The following is a 17,135-nucleotide window of genomic DNA, read 5'->3' on the forward strand; positions in this document are numbered from 1 at the left end:
GAAAAGTAATGGTGCTAAAGAACAGCAAGTCAGCCTTTTACATTTTAATTCTGAATACTACCAACGTTTTGGTGCAGAAGTCCTCACTGAAAACACTTGCAGTGTCATATCACAAATAAAAACCAAGCCAAGATGTCACAGATGACTACTTCTACCAAGAAAAATAGCTCAACTTCACAGTCCATCTGAACTCTGTAAATTGCATCCTCATGCTCACCAAGTCCTTTTTATCACTCCCTCCTATGACTCCCACATCTTCTGTGCTTGCAGACCTACAAAGGCAAGCAGTTAAGCAACACCTCAATCTCCCCACACCTCTGCCAAACTGCAGCCTCAACGTGATCTCCTTCAAAGTCCTAACGTACCAAGGCATTCATGCTCCTCTAATTATGGAAACTATGGCATTTTACATACCCCCAGGGCACTAATTTCTGAAACTTCCCCACCTTTCTTTCCTTCCCTAAGATGCTCCTTAAAATCTACCACTTTCACCAAGTCTTTGGGCAACTGCCCCAGTCTCTCCTTAAACAGATTGGTCTCAAATCTGTTGATAAAGATCCTAAGCAATACATTGGGACTTTTACCACATTATAGCTGGTTTTGTGAACATCCATATTTAACTAAAAATATACACATTCCAATAGACTGGCATGTAAGTTTTTTGTAAAAAAGGTACTTTTATCAGAGCATTTTTGATAAACAAAGTAACAAAACAATTAGGTATTTTCCAATAAAACTTTCTGAAGTTTTTTTTTAAAAAAAGGACCTTTTTATCAAAACATCGGTAATACTCAGAATCAAAAAGCAAGATCTGCGGAAAGCATGACAACCCTCATCTCCAACAAGTCTAGTGGTAAGTCTGTAATCTAGTCTGCTATCCCAATAATCAATACGCCAGAGTAGGTTTCAAACAATTAAAAAGCAGTAGGCAGATCTTCACTACATTGGCAAAGAAACTGACTGCACATTTCAGTCAAATATCATCACTTGCCTACACTACAGCACCCTCTACTGTAATGTAAATGTCACTGCTGGCCATAGATAGATGGATTTTATTTCCTTTTTATAACAGGTCAAAAATAAAGACATCATTCAAAACAAAATACTGAGTATGTATGCAATTCGTATATTGTTCCCAGCAATAGCATTTACCCTAACAGCCTCCAAAAATATAGCACTTGTCAGCACTCTGAAGAAAATACACATTAAAGTACAGACATAAGCTTTTGTACATTAACTGGAGAAATAAAATCTTCCTTTGTCTGTATATGTTAAAGGGTGTTTGCAGGATATGCCAAAGTCCAACTCTCATCCTAATGCCTGGTAAAAGAACAATGCTGCCAAATCACACTTAAATTATAATCCAAACATTTTGCTGCCAAGAATTAACTAAGAATCTAGAGATTATAAATAATTCTTTTACACAAGGACAAAGCCCATATACATTTGTAGATTAATCCAAATGAAAGCCACAATTTTGTGGAATCCCTAATAACATTAAACAAGATTGTCTTTATAATGCATCTTCACTACATCCAAATTATGATATTGCTTGCTTGACATCCAGCAATGCACGAGCAGGAATTTCCTTCAAATAAAAGACTTGCTATTAAAATGAATCAGATCATTTGCAACTGGGGTACTATTATTTGTCTCGGTTGAGCTTCAAACCACATAATTACACAATCACTAAGAAAGCCTATTCCAATCTCCATAAGATGCCCAACTCAAACACAGCCTTAGCCCATCCACATCTAGTCTGGTCTATTTCAAAGCCGTCCTGGAAAACAACTGTTGTACTGCCTTCTCAAAATATGTTGTCACCCAGAAGATGAGTGATGAGGATAGGGCAGTGGATGTTGTCTACATGGACTTTAGTAAAGCATCTGACAAGGTCCCTCATGGTAGGTGAACCCAGAAGATTAAAATGAGATGAGATCCATGGTGAGTTGGTAAACTGGATCCAAGTTGGCTTGGCTAGAGAAGACAGAGGGTATTGGTAGGGGGCTGTTTTTCTGACTGGAGGTCTGTGACCGCGAGAATCAATGCTGGGACCTCTGTTGCTTGTAATATACATTAATGAATTGGATGAAAATGTAGGTCTGATTTTGTAGATGACACAAAACTGGGAGTTGTAGATAGCAATGAAGGTTGTTAAAGGACACAGCAGGATATAGTTCTGTTGGAAATTACAGCAGAGAAATAGCAGATGGAGTTTAATTTGGACAAGTACGAGGTGATGAATTTTGAGAGGTCAAATGCAAGAGGAAAGTATACAGTAACCCTTACGAGCATTGATATACAGAAGGATCTTGGGGTACATCCATAGCTCCCTAAGTGTGGCAACACAAATGGTTAAGGTGGTAAAGGAGGCAAATGGCATGCATCAGCCGGGGCACTGAGTATAGAAGTCATGCTGAGGCTTTATAAAACTTTGGTTAGGCCACATTTGAGTATTGTGTCTAGTTCTGGTTGCCACACTATAGGAAGAATATGAAGGCTTTGGAGAGGGTGCAGAAGAGGTTCACCAGGAGGTTACCTTGATTGGAGTGTATTAGCTATAAAGGAGTGGTTGGACAAACTTGGATTGTTTACTCTCGAGCATCAAAGGCTGAGGGGTGACCTGATAATAGTATATAAAATTATGAGAGGCACAGATAGGGTAGATAGTCAGGGTGAAACTATCAAATGATAGAAGGAATAGGTTTAAGTTGAAAGGGGGTAAGTTGAAAAGAGACCTGCGAGGCAAGTTTTTTTTAAAAACACACAAGTGGTAGGTATCTGGAAAGTGCTGCCAGGGGAGGTGGTAGAAACAGATACAATGGCAACATTTAAGAGCCATCAAGACATGAAGGGATATGGACCATGAGCAGGCAGATGGGATTAATTTAGATTGGCATCATGGTTGTTGAGAAGGGCCTGTTCCTGTGCTGTCCCATGCCCCCACTCATGCCAAGTCTCATCTTTGGTGCTCACTGAGCTGCATTTACTTTCAATAAGCAACACCTTGATTGTAAGATTTTCACCATTTCAAATTACCTTCCCCATATCTAACCTCTCCCAGCTCCAATAATGGCTTCTTAGTCTTTGCCTTCAGCCATGCTACACTCTAGAATTCTTTCCCCAAAGTTCTCAACCCCTCTTTTCTCCTTTATTATTTAAAATCCTCCATGTTTGATCAAGCTTTTGATCATCTGATAAACGACCGGTATGACTTTGAAAGCACAGGAATGTTGGTGAATCAGGAAAGGTTATTTTGCTGCCTTACAAGTATTACTTAAGATCAAATTGATTTAATTGAGAGTCAGCAGGATATAACTAGATCTTAAAATCATGAATGAGACTGATCTACTCTTCACTTGAATAATCAAATCAAATTTACAATGGTTAAGTTAAACGTCAGATTTAGGTACTGGACACTAAATTCTTACCTCATCTCTGGGCACAAAGGAAGCCAATTGCTTGATCTTCAGAGGCTGGTTGCTGTTGCATTTCTTACAGAAGAGAATTTGTCCATTTGGCCATTGCTGAATTTTGGAGGCTTGCGAAGGAGTTGCCCAACTGGTCACCATGTGGTTCAAATGTTCCATATACTGAGCAGGGATTGGCTTATTGTAATCACCATTCTGAAAGAAAACACAGCATTGTTTTACACTAAAACACTGAACAGATTTTAGTAAATCAACATTAAATGCCCATGAATTTGGTCAGATCATCTATCAAATGCTGCGCAATGCAAGTTAGATAAAGAGGCACCAATTACTTGGCTGAGGGGAGCACTACATACAAAACATAAGTAGGTAGTTTTTAAGATCCCACATCAGGCACTTGACAACTTTATTGCGTTTAATTATGCTGCAGTATGTCTCCTAAAATTCGAGAGCATTTTCTGTGCCTCCGCTCCTTCCAGGTAGATCTACAGCCTCAAAATTGAACTTTAATGTTAAATTAGTGCCTATACTGTCTTCCTTAGAAGTAACCGAAATTTCACAGATTGTTTAAAATCATTCCAGTTTAGATACTGTAAATAAAGAGAAACAGTTTTCACTGGCTCAAGGATCAAAATCCAGAGCTTCAAAGGCTCCCATTGAATTTGCATCCACCACCTTGTCAGGCAGAGCAGACCAAATGCTAACCATACAAAGGCATTTAGACAGGCACATAGACATGCAGGGAATAGAGGGTCATGGATCATGTGCAGGCAGATAGGTTAGTTCAATTTGGTATCGTAGACCAAAGGGCCTCTACCTGTGCTGTACTGTTCTAGGTTCTATGTAGTTGGCGAAAAATATGTGGGGGGGGGGGGGGGGGTGGTTGAGAGCAGATAAGTGGAACTGGCTTTCAGAAGAGTTAGTTCATACCCGATGGGCAAACAGCTGTCTCCTTTGCTATACTATGGTTCTACAAGAGGTCAAAAATTTGGCAGTAGTTATGATCAAAACACAAATAAGCTTTTGAACAATTTAACTGAACTCCTAAGTTCATACCTGATGGACATGACAACTGCTTTGTGTATCCTACTTTGTCTGAAGGAGATCACTATTTGATGGTTAGAACAGCAGAGCAAACTAATACTCATTTGTGTGCTCACAAGTATGAGTACACTCGTGAATACAAGTGCTTCAGTACTTATGCTCCTTATCAGCTGATGTCTTAACCAATCTCCATATACCTCCATACACCTCACTCCTTTCCCTAGCTCTGCTTTGAAAACTGTAAACCCTCTACTCTTCACAGTTCTGAAGAAGGGTCACTGATCTGAAATGTTGACGGGTTTCTCTTTTCACAGATGCTAGTTGACTGGCTGAGTTCTTCCAGCATTTTTGTTTTTGTTTCTGATTCCAGCATCCACATTATTTGTTTTCCAACCTAATACCATATATAAAATTAATTCTGATAATGATAGTCTTCCAATACAAATTCCTTTCTGATAAGACATTACACAGAGAATGCATTTTTCCAGATGGATATATGAAATCTGCCGAGGAGCAAGGGTGTTATTCCCAGTATTCCAGTCATTCTTTATCCTCCAAAAATCACAAACAGATCTAGCAATCACATGCTGTTTGCCCAAACCTGTGCATAAACTAGCTGCTGCATCTTCTGCATTACAATCGTGACAATGCTTCAAAATGTACTTCATTGCTTTAACAAATTTCGGCTTCATTGAAGACAAGCTGGCTGCTTCTAGGCCTATGTATGTCTTACCTTTTGCACAACTAACTTCGAAGGCAGAGAACTAATTATTCAACAAGATAAAAGATACCTTACTTCACCCAGAAAGATCCTACAATTCACCCATGTCATACATCTCTTTGAGGATTACAAGATAACTGTTTATTACATTCATTCACTCCAAGGCCAGCACTTACTATCCATCACTAATCACCTCTGAACTCCTGCAATGCCTATGGTGAAAGTACTTTCCTAATACTATGGCAGGAGAACTTCTAGGATTTAAGACCAGCGATTTTGAAGGAATTGCAATATAATTCCAAGTTCAGATGATGTGTTTGGAGGAGGGCTTGCACTGGCTGGTTTTTTCCCTTTTAGCTGGCAGAGGTTACTGGTGTGGAAGTACTGCCAAAGAAGCTGTGGCAAGTTATTGATGTTTATTGTGTAGACAGTGCACACTGAAATCAATGGTAGAGTGAGCATTAGTTTAAGGCCAAGGATGAGGTCGCAATAAAGCTGCTGCTTTGTCCTAGATGAATGTGAATGTCTTACCTGGTTCAGTGCAGCTCCAACAAAACAGCTAAAAGTATTCTACTGTTTGTGCCTTGTTAATGGTATAAAGGTTAGAGAGAATTAGGAGCATGTCATTCACCAAAGAACACCCAATCTCTGGCTTACTTTAGTGGTCAATTTATCAGTGCACAACACCACCCAGGTTGCTGTTGAGGTGGGATTTAGTGATGGGAATGATATTGATTGTCATGGGGTGGTAGTTATACCCTCTCTTTGTGGAGGTGGTCATTTCCTGACTCTTCCAGCTGCATCTCTCCATTCACTAGTGAATCTATCAGTCTTTATGCACCCAGTAATTTATAAACATTTGTAGATTCTAATAATTTCTGGAATAGCTAGAAATTAGTCTTCTGACTCTTTTTCCAATCCATCTGTCCTTGACAGAACTGGATTTTGCACTTTAAGTGCATTCTGGTCAAGCCCCTGACTTGCACCCTATTGCTTTAGGGAATTTTTACGTTGGAAGAGACAAACTGTACCTCAGACAATAAAAGAACCATAGATATTTATGGAAAAGGTGCTACCCCATGCTAAATTGAGTGGAAAGATTTCTGATCCTCTAACCAATGCGTGAAGCAATGAGATAGGCAATGTCACCCACAACAAGAAAAACTGAGTATGCAATTTTTGCTGCAAGCTAGAAAACATGTTTCCAAGTTGTATGATGTGCAACAGTGAGCGAAAATCTGCCAGGAATCTAACCTCTTGGAAGCCATTGTACTGCTCGCAGTTTGGACAATCCCAGCAGTTCCTGTTCCCATAGGGTACAGTTGTATCCTGGCTGCAGAACCAGCAGTTCACCTTCACATGGGTTGGCTTCTTCCTGCAGAAACAACATACAAACTGATAGTTGTGTGGCAAATAATTGATTAAAAATCTACAGCCAAGAGTGATGAAATTGTTCTTCCAGCAGTGCTGTGACGGTAATAAAAACAGTAGTATAGCCAGACCCTATAAGGCATTAGCTGAAATTTCCCTCCAAGTCCTTTTATCCACCTACTTGGAGCATAATTTTCATTACTGGAGACAAATGTCATACTTGCTTTGATTAATTAGCTCCATAAATCTGAACACTAGTTTTGATAACTCAAGGGCACAAAATTGATTTATTTAAACCAGTACAGATGAGAAAGAACACCTGAATTCATTCAGATTGATTCTAAAATTCACCCAATGAAGCATTTTCTGATTCATTTCAAGATAATTGTTTTAATGATCAGGGCTGAACATGGGACCAGAGCTCATTCATGCCAACATCAGTCTTTAATATCAATCCTTAATCGTGCCGAGGTGGTGGTGGTGGTGATGAGGTGACCACTTGAACACCTACAATGCCTGTGAAGCTAGTTCCACATACTATTGCAGTAGCTCTGTGACTGTAGTTTGTATTTTTTTGCCAACTTTTCTTTCCTGGACTCTTTAAATGCTTTTCAAGTCTTTGCTGTTTCTCATGAAGAACATATTTATTTTATTACTTCATGGGAACTGGTGTTCTCCAGCACAGCCAGCGGTAATGCATATTTTTTCTGATCTAATGAATCATAATATTATTGGGAGTTTCCGGGGCATGGAATGTTTTGCTACAGGGAAAAGTTCAGGTAGTCTCCACTACATCTGTACACAGAAGGTGCTAAGTATTTATGACTAGTTATGGTGATTCAAGTCCCAACCCAAATCGAGAAGGTAAAACACACTTGGAGACTGCACTGCTGCAAATATTTGGGATTGATTTTAGGCACCCAACAATTTGGCACATGTAACTATTCACTATAGAACAGTACAGCACAGTAACAGCCCTTCAGCACACAATGTCATGACAAACTAATTAAGTTAATGATGCCCAATTAAACTAATCCCTTCTGCCTGCATATGGCCTATATCCCTCCATTCTCTGCATGTTTGTGCGCCTACCTACAAGCCCCTTGAAAACCTCCATCGTATCTGTCTGCAGCATCATCCCTGGCAGCACATTCCAGGCAACCACCACAATGGAAAAAAAACTTGCCCTGTACATCTCCTTTGGACTTTCACCCTCACCTTAAATGCATGCCCTCTAGTATTAGACATTTCGACCCTGAAAGATATGGCCTGTCTATCTATGCCTCTCATAATTTTATAAACTTCTATCAGGTTCCCTCTCAGTCTCTGCCGCTCCAGAGAAAACAACCTTAGGATCCAAGTGCATCCAATAATACTTTATTGCAGAAATAGTCCTGCTTTTGTCAGGAGACTGACATAGCTTCAATCCTCTTTGCTGCCATACTAGGGGACTTTCTTCGTAGAGTATTTGGTATAAATCCTGCCATGAGTGCCAGTCTGCATCCAACTAACTAGCTTCCATAGTAGTGTCAAAACTCAATGATTAAATTAAATACTGCTGCAGGACTATAAGAAGACATCTCATTCCACACTATATGGTTCCAAAAGATGAAATGGGGCTTTGTTAACAAAGCTCAAGGTTTCCATCATGAACTGAGGCAACATTGCACAATTAAAACTCAAAACCCTGACATTTACGAAATGTTGAGCTTTTCCCAAATCATGTGATCAAATAACCATTATCAATAAATCATAAATATGTAAAATATTTTCAAACAAATGCTGTTTAGCTCATTTTCACACATTATTTCACAGAAGAATGCAGATTAATTTTCTGCATAAGTAACTCCCTAACCCTTCATTGATGCAAGGGGTAATCCAATTTTAAATACAATTCTGTTAAAACCTCAAAGTCCAAAAGCATGGCAATTCTTTTCAGGCTTTGCATTGTTATAAGCAATGTTGCAAAGCACAAGGGTACCACAGTATTCTTCAAAAACAGAGCCATCAAGAACAGTTTTAAATGTGTCATAATTAGCAACTCAAGAATAATTCCATCTCTACATAATTTTGGTTTCCATTCAAATCAACTAGATTGAAGTTTTTAAACTGAACACAGTGGAGTATCTTGGTAAGTTCCATTAATTCAGAAGTCCTCCCCGTCTTTAATTTCTGCAGCCTTCCAAGATCTCTGTGATCCTCCAGTTTTACTCTCCTGTTAGCTGACTTTCATCAATCCACCTCCATTTTCTAGAGTCTTTAATGGAGTTCTGGAATTCCTTCCCTAAATCTCGTGGCCTTCTTCAAGAGTCTGCTTAAAATTTATCAAGCTTTTGATCACCCAGGCTAATTATTTCCATGCCAAACATTGGTCACTCCTGTGAAATACTGAGGCTTCTTACAATATTCAAGGCATTATCAAAGAGTCAAAGAGAGATACAGCACGGAAACAGGCCCTTCAGCCCAACAAGATCATGCCAACCATCAGGCACCCATTTGCATCAATCCCACACTGATGCCGTTGTAACCTTCCTACATTCCCATCAGAACAGATTCTACCACCCACCCACACCCAGGGGGCAAGTGACAGCCGCCAATCAACCCACCAGCGCATCATCTTGACATATATCCCAATTGTTCAATGGCTCATTGTTTGCCCAATACTGAGAAATATATTGGTTTGTAGAAAACAGACACATGACGAAAGGAGCCATCATTTGTGCCAGGCACCAAAAATATACATTGGGATAGAAAGGAAGTTACGGCAAAGAGGTGCAGTTCACTGTGCAATGCAAACAATTAGCTTTGGGATAAATTTGCATCTAAGAAGAAGAAATAATCCCTTTTTCTGTTGACCGCAAGAGAGCGACATGGAATAAGAATGGGTATATCAGGAAACACAAGAGACTGCAGATGCAGAAATCTGGAGCAAAAATTAAGTTGCTGGAAGAACTCAGCATGTCGAGCAGCATCTGTAGAGGCAAAGGGATGGTCGATGTTTCAGATCAAGATCCTGCATTGGGACTGATGCTTGAACCACTGAGTTCTTCCAGTAGTTTATTATTTGCTCTGTGTACATCAACCTAGTTTACAATCAACACGAGTCCATGGGTACAAAACTCCCCAGAGCGCTCCATTCTCACCCAGTGATAAACCACCCAGATGAAAATCAAAAAGTATATGAAGCTCATCTGTCAAATCAGAATATACAGTTTTACTACCCTGTCTGTTCAGAAGTATTAATACTAGCACTTGGGGGCACAAATACATTAATGTTCCCTTCCTCAAATGAAGGCACAGTACATAAACATGCCAATCAGCCAACCTGTCTGTTGCAGTGTTGATACCCTACACCATAATTTTCTACTCCTTTCTCCCTTCCCCTGAAATATGCCCACATTTAAACTACTACTTCTGGCAGCAAATGCTACATTCTACTGCTCTCTGAATAATGACATTTCTCCTGAATTATAGGATTTGTTGCTATCTTATATTTGTCTCCTATTTTTAGATTCTCCTTGTGGTGAAAATATCTTATTCACCCAATATTAGTTCACAATCCTTCAGCCACCTTCAACTTTGTTCTTAGACTTTCCTTATAATTAAAATCTCTCAGTTCTGGTGTCCCTGTGAATCTTTTTCAGATCTTCTCATGTCCCAATGCCCTTTCTATAATATGGCAAGCAAAACTGTGCACAGTACTATTAATAAGTCTGACTACATCGTTACACAAATTTATCATAAACTCGTTTCCCCAATTCTGCCTTTCTGGATATCCACTATAAGAAATCACCAGACCTTTTGCAATTATGAATACATGGGAGGTTGTTCCTTTAAGAAAGCAGTACACAGATCAAAGAAAGCAGTATAATGTAACCATGCAATAAAAGTCCTTTTTTATTCACATGAAAGCTACAAACAAATGTACTTTCACACAAACCATTTCTACTATCACAGCTGTCAAATGCTAACACTACACAGAGGAGATTTCAAGCAGTTGATCATCCATTAATCCACACAACAAGTGATGCACACAATCTTTCCACAGCCTCTGGTATGGGAAATGACAACAAGCCACTCTCTGCACTGACAGCTGCAATTGTAAACTCATCACTGCTTCAGAAGTGGGCTGTGAAAAGACAACACCACAACTGTTACACAACCAATTTAATTCAGAGGATACAGGCTATGTGGTTTGGGAGAAGTGCAGCAGGTAAGAGCAGTTTAAAAAAAAGAAAAAGTTGATTCAGCCATGGCTTGACACAACCTGATCTGAAGTATCACCAAAACATGCTTGCCAAGACCAGGTTGATTGACAACCCAACTACAGGAACCTCCAGAGTATATAGTAAATGCATCCTGACACATCAGATAGAACCCATGTAGTCTGCCCAATAGAATGGTATTTGTAGCTATTTATCCATTATTCGAGTTTATTGGTCAGAGAAAAACTCTAAGTAGAGGAAAATGATGATTTCACTCATCCAGTGCCTGGGCTCCATCACCTACTTCAACAGTTTCAAGTCAGTTCCCTCCCCCACAATCTTCACCATCATTCTGGCTGAGATGACAAAGCAGAGGAGAGAGGAGGAAACTATACCTTCGGTAAAATTCCAATAATTATGCCATCATTCGCTCAGGAATGGAACTGACTGCATTTGTTTCCAACATGAATACAACTCACTAACTTGTGAAAAATGAACCAGTGCAACATAGGTCCATTGTCTTTACAGCACAGCTAGGGTCAGGATCTGGAGATCACAATTTGGCCAGTAACGTGAGCTAACCTGTCCAAAGAGGAAGGGCGTGGAACTGTGGAGAGGGTCATGGGTGTGAATGGTCAAGGGAAGAGTGGAGCTAAGCATTAGTCATGGGCATCACTGCTGAGATGATGTATTCATGCAAACAAGTACATGTAGATAGCACAATGCATGCCAATGTAGAAGATTTGATCCTCACACAAGATTTTTTTGCTGGTGCCCTGCCCCCAACCCTGCTGAAAAACTTAAGCATCATCTCTCTACCATTGATTGCAAATTCTGCAACTGTCATTTAGTCCCAATGTTCCTCACTATCATCTGATCAGACCCAGGCTTCACTCTCAATGTCTTCGCACTTTTTGTAGGAACTATGATGGTTATATGGCTTCAAGACCCTGGACTAATTATTTGTAGACAAGACTTCAATTACACCAAGTGTAATTTTCAAATTAATCTGGAATAAAATCCTAGTTTAAATAAGGGCAAGCATGAGACTTCCAGATTGGCATATAAAGAAAAAAGTTAATGTGTTTCTGATAAGGATATCTGCTCTACTTAACTGGTCTAGCATGTCTGTGGCCAAGCAGTATGGCTGACACTCAATTGCCTTCTGATTTGTCCTACAAGCTACCTAGTTCAGGTGCAGTTAAGGATACTGGACTTGCTAGTGATGATGTCATCCCATAAACGAGTTTTAAAAAAACTAGACACCAACTCTGCAATTAGTGGGATACTGCCAATAGAATACTCGCCACCCAGATTTAAACTTCAGGTTAATATTGCAAGTTGATCAACATAAAATTCAGGTCTCCCACCACTACCATCTCAACTCCACATTGCTTTACATATTTAATCTCACAATGTGCTTAAAAAAAGCCCAATGAGCACAATGTGGCATCCGTACAAACCATTATCATCTCAATATTTCATAGGGACAGCACGCACAAATATACGTAAACCAAGTTTACACTGAAGTTCCTAAACAGCTGAGGGCCAATGTGGAAATCAAACACTGGAGCCTTTTTATGAAAGAACAAATGAAGGCTGCCATCTCAAGTTCAACTGAAGGTTATAAACTGCTGCAGCTTTGTTCCTGAACTGCAGTCCCAGAATTGTCTCATTAATAATCATCAATTTTTTTTTAAACTTAAAAATTAAACAGAAACTGAAGACAGAGGTAGAAAGGTGTCTTTAGTTGCCAATGCTAAACAGACTTTGTATTAGTTGTCCATCCTAATGTCCACCTGAACATCAATGTTATGCTGCTGTCAATCAAAACAAAAGTCAAAAAAGGAAAGACCAGCAACCAAAGATAAATTTCTACCTCATGGATTCTCATTGACTGGATGCCTTCTCTGCACTACTACAGCCCATGGATCCCATTTTGTCACTATCTAAACTAAAGGATAACAAAGCAGAGGTACAGAAGGCAATGGAGGAGTTTGTTGGACCAGTGTGTTTTATCATAGATAAAGCCTCAATACAGTGTTTACATAAAAGAGGAAATACCAAAAAAGTCACCTTGAGCTGGTGTCATGCTCAATTGGACTGAGTGGGATTTAAGGGAAATCACAATTCCCACCTCACCCCACCTCTCTTGCCAGAGATGTGCAATCCAGAAGCAGTAAAGCAGGTCTGGATATGATGGAGAGTATAAGAGAAAAATAATTTTGTTTTTATACGAAGACTTTAGGTTAATAAGACGCTCCAAATACTTCACAGAATGGCTAGTGTACAAAACATGGGAAATAGGGCAAATAGGCAAAAGCATGGTAAAAAGTTTTATGAGGGCTTCTAAGGAAAGGGAAGTTGGTGGCAAAAATCCCAAGACTACAAACAAAAAAAGGATGTAGTTACTTTATTTAATAACCAGAATCTGTGAGCCATGATGACAAAGTTGAGCTTGATTAGGAACATCAGACAAGCTCCTGCTTTTAAGGTACTAGATTTAAGAGTTGGAAGATCTCAAAGGTCAGCAAGGAGGTGAAAACCCACAGCAATGAAAGAAGGAATAACTTAACATTTTTAAAGAGGAAACTGGCCAAATTGTCAAACATTTTACAAAAACAATCAATCTAATTAATCAAAGCAGGGAAGCTGAGACACAGGCAGTAGGGTTGTATGCTAATTATCCCAAGCCACATGTAGAATAACCCAAGATTTTTCTCTTCCACTTAGTTTTCACTCTATTGGAAGATACGTCCAACATCTAATTATTCAGGTAGAAACAAAATGAATATTTTGGAAATCTTGATGAGATGCGGCGGATTAACCTTGATTCCAGTGCTGGGAGGGTCTAAAACTGAGAGGTACAGTCTCAGGATAGGGGCAAACCTTTGAGACCAAGGTATGAAAACTGATCACTTAGAGGGTTGGGAAAATTTGTGGTAAAGGCTGTGCATGCTCAGTTGCTCAGAATGTTAAGACCTCGATCAATGAGTTATTGAACACTGGGGGATCAAGAGATATATGGCAAGGGAAGGAAGGTGGCATTCTGAAGAAAGGTCATATCTAAACTATTAAGTTTCTCTCACCACAGATGTGGTCTGACTTGATTTTAAATGATCGTTTAAAATGGCACTGATCTACATTTTGCTGACAATTTGGGCTACAACACTAACTTTTGTGCAGAAGTTCCATCCTCCATAAAAGAGGGGAATGTACAATCTCACTCAAGCAACACTTAAGTCAGTGATTTCAATTTGCACCTGCCTCTGGTACTCGTGTAAATGGTTCAGTGAACCCTGCAACTACAGTATCAATCCAGTTATAGGATAGAAATATTGGTTATAAGTCTGTCATTACCTAAAAACACCATTCTGAGGCTTCCCCATTACAGAATTCATTACCCTTAACATGATTAAGCTCACTGACTCCTCAGGGACACACTAGGAACTAACCTTCAGCTCGATAACTTGAGGCATGAGCCTAATGCTATATATATATTTAGGTGACAAGACAATCAAGTCTAAAAAAGGGGGTTAAGATAGCAAATACATTGAATTAAATTTGTACTAAATGCAGAGGACGAGATGAGTTTTCCTGCCTTTGTTCTGCAACAATTCCCCATCTATTGAAGCAGGCAGACAGAGAAGCTTTATTCTTCTCATCTTTCCCATTGATCCACCGAAATTATAGGCAGTCACCAGACATTGGATTCCCCATGCTGAGGAACAGCAGTCTCTAACCTACCCCTTCCAAGTAAAAGGGGACGTTAAACATAACATTCAAGAATCAAATTCCCAAACCTCATATGCTCAATACTTTAAATGCATTAGAATGCACAAGATGGTGTAAATGCCCTCATGATTACTGTAACATTCCATTTAGCAGCAAGCAAACAATGATTCTGTTTTTTTATATAAGAATTTGTTCCACTGTGCAACATCACCTTGAGCCAGACCGTGCTTTTATTTAAAAATGTACGTAAACACGAACCAGCTAAAACTGCAAATGGGATCAAATTCACTTGCAGGAAAGACCACATCACGTTTCTTCTACACCCTTACCAACCCTCACTGACTAGGTCAATCTAGACATCAATGCTGGTTAGGATGATAGCAAAATCACCATTATAAAGTGAAAACTACTTTACTGTAATTTGAAGAGTTTTATGAAGTGTTTTTCACAACTCCGGAACCTTCCTCAAAGTACTTCACTGCCAAAGAAGTTCTTTTTATAATGTTGTGGCAATACAGGATTAAGAGTAACTGTGCAGGACCATGAAAATTATTAAACAACCCTTTGATAACTTTAATGATGCAACAAGAACCTAACAACAAATTCAGACTTGCCCAACCCAACACCAGATGGGTTTCCACAACAGATGGCTGGCTAGCTTCTTGAATAGGCTGAATGTAGAACAAAGAAAGATCACTAGCACCAGTGGACAGCACAGCTAGTACAGCTGCTGCCTCAGAATTCCATCAACCTGGGATCAATTCCAACCTCTGGTGCTGTCTGTAAAGTTTGCGTGTTCTCCTCATGACAATGTGAATTTCTATCTCCCCGCATCCCTCTCCACGTACTCTGGTTTCCTCCAATATCACAGAGTGCCAGTTGGCAAATTAATTGGCCACTATAAATTGTCCCTAGTGTATAATTGAGTGGGAGATCCCAGGCAGAGTTGATGGGAATATTACACAGAAAATTATTGGGGAATGGGATTGCTCTGAGAGCAAGCAGAGATCCAAAATAATGTTCTTATGTCATCAGGAAATATGGCACTCTAGCCTGAACAATAATGGGTAAAATGGCTCATTTACCAAACCACATACATTAGGCATGGCGCATGTGTAAGCAGGCAGTTTTAAAATGGAGGATTCCCTTGTGGTATTAGGATTAAACACTCTATTTACAGAAATGACCTCTCAACAATCAGTCGCACCTTCCCAAAATAGACCAGTTTTAGAAAAGTGGCTGACGAATTCAATTTTCAAAGTCTAGTTCCAACTATTTTAGGGTTTTACATTTCTCCCTCTCCCTGTTAATAAATGTACAAGTAGATTTAATACAAAATCTCCAATTGCCAATCTATGACATTATAAGAAACTGGTTTTTACTCCACACTGGAAAAGTATCCATGAAAATAAGATGGACATCCAAGATCACAAAGCACTATTTTGATTTAGATCATAAGTTATCCTGTGACCTGACCATGACTTTGCCTCTCAAACAAAATCACTGAAACAGATTATCTGGTTATCATTTGTGAGAGCTTACTGCTTTACCTGACAACTGTATCAACATTTCCAAACCACCTCCCAGTCAGTAAAATATTTTTCCCCATCTTGGTGTGCTACATAAATGCAATTTGAATTAAAAAGTATTCAACAATGGATATGCAACTTCACTTCATAAAGCCTAAGTAAATAGATGCTGAATCACCCTTTGTTCTGCTGTTGAAAGAAAGCTCTTTTCCCCAAAGGAAAACAAATCAATATATAGCATCAGCCATAATACCGTATCAAAACAGCAAATCCCAAAACCTAAGGTCTAAATGACATGGGTATAATTGTAACTTCGCTGCTGAATACTGCAAGAATACCAACACACAGACTGCTGTGAATCACAGTGGCAGCTCTTCACCAGTACAAGGACAAACAGAGGTTTGCCAGCAACAACCATATTCCAAGAATGAATTAAATCAAACTATTATGGTACAGTAATTGAAACAGCAATGCAGAGTGCAGATTCCAAACCTATGAAGGCAAATGAAACTCATTTAACAATCCTGTGATTTGTGGATCCAGTAAGAAAACCATAAACAGCTAACCTTTCCTAATGTCCATCAAAACATATTCCGATCTGGTTCAGTGATTCTAGTCCACGTGAATTTCAGGAAGGTCACCTTCTCCTTTCCTAAATCTAATCACCGTTACCCAGCAGCTGCAACTTCTCAGGATAAGGGGATGGTTGTTTACAATAGTGACAAGGAGATATTTCCTCACTCACTGGTTGTGAACCTTTAGGATTCTCAACACCAGAGACTGTGGATGTTCAAGAGTTTAGCTACTCAAGAGTTTGAATTTTGATCGCTACAAAAATCAAGAAACATGGGAATTGGACCGTAAAGGTCAAAAATTAGATGAGGCAGAGTGGGATGGGTGTTTATGTAGAGAATGATTACAGCACAGATGGTTTTCTTATGGTTTGCCAGCCAGCCCTTGGCAGTGCAATCCAACCAGTCCTATCCTACCTCTTTCTCCATTGGTCTTCAAAATGTTTAATCTTTAAATATCTTTCCAATTTTGTTTTGGAAACCACAATTGAATCTACATCATCCACACCTTCAGGCAGAGGATGAAT

At 39.3% G+C, this 17,135-nt stretch overlaps 1 protein-coding gene across 2 annotated transcripts in view; it reads right to left on the reverse strand.

Moving 5' to 3' along the window:
* Positions 1 to 17,135, reverse strand: part of tmem201 (transmembrane protein 201) — a 144,900-nt gene that overhangs the window by 124,377 nt on the left and 3,388 nt on the right. For both annotated transcript variants that reach the window (XM_052039419.1, XM_052039420.1), the window contains exons 2-3: positions 6,451 to 6,571; positions 3,432 to 3,626 (exon numbers count right to left, since the gene is read on the reverse strand). In XM_052039419.1, coding sequence (XP_051895379.1) covers positions 3,432 to 3,626; positions 6,451 to 6,571 — 316 coding nt within the window. The remainder of the gene's footprint in view (positions 1 to 3,431; positions 3,627 to 6,450; positions 6,572 to 17,135) is intronic.

This window comes from Pristis pectinata, chromosome 26 (assembly GCF_009764475.1).
Source record: "Pristis pectinata isolate sPriPec2 chromosome 26, sPriPec2.1.pri, whole genome shotgun sequence".
Classification (NCBI taxonomy): domain Eukaryota; kingdom Metazoa; phylum Chordata; class Chondrichthyes; order Rhinopristiformes; family Pristidae; genus Pristis; species Pristis pectinata.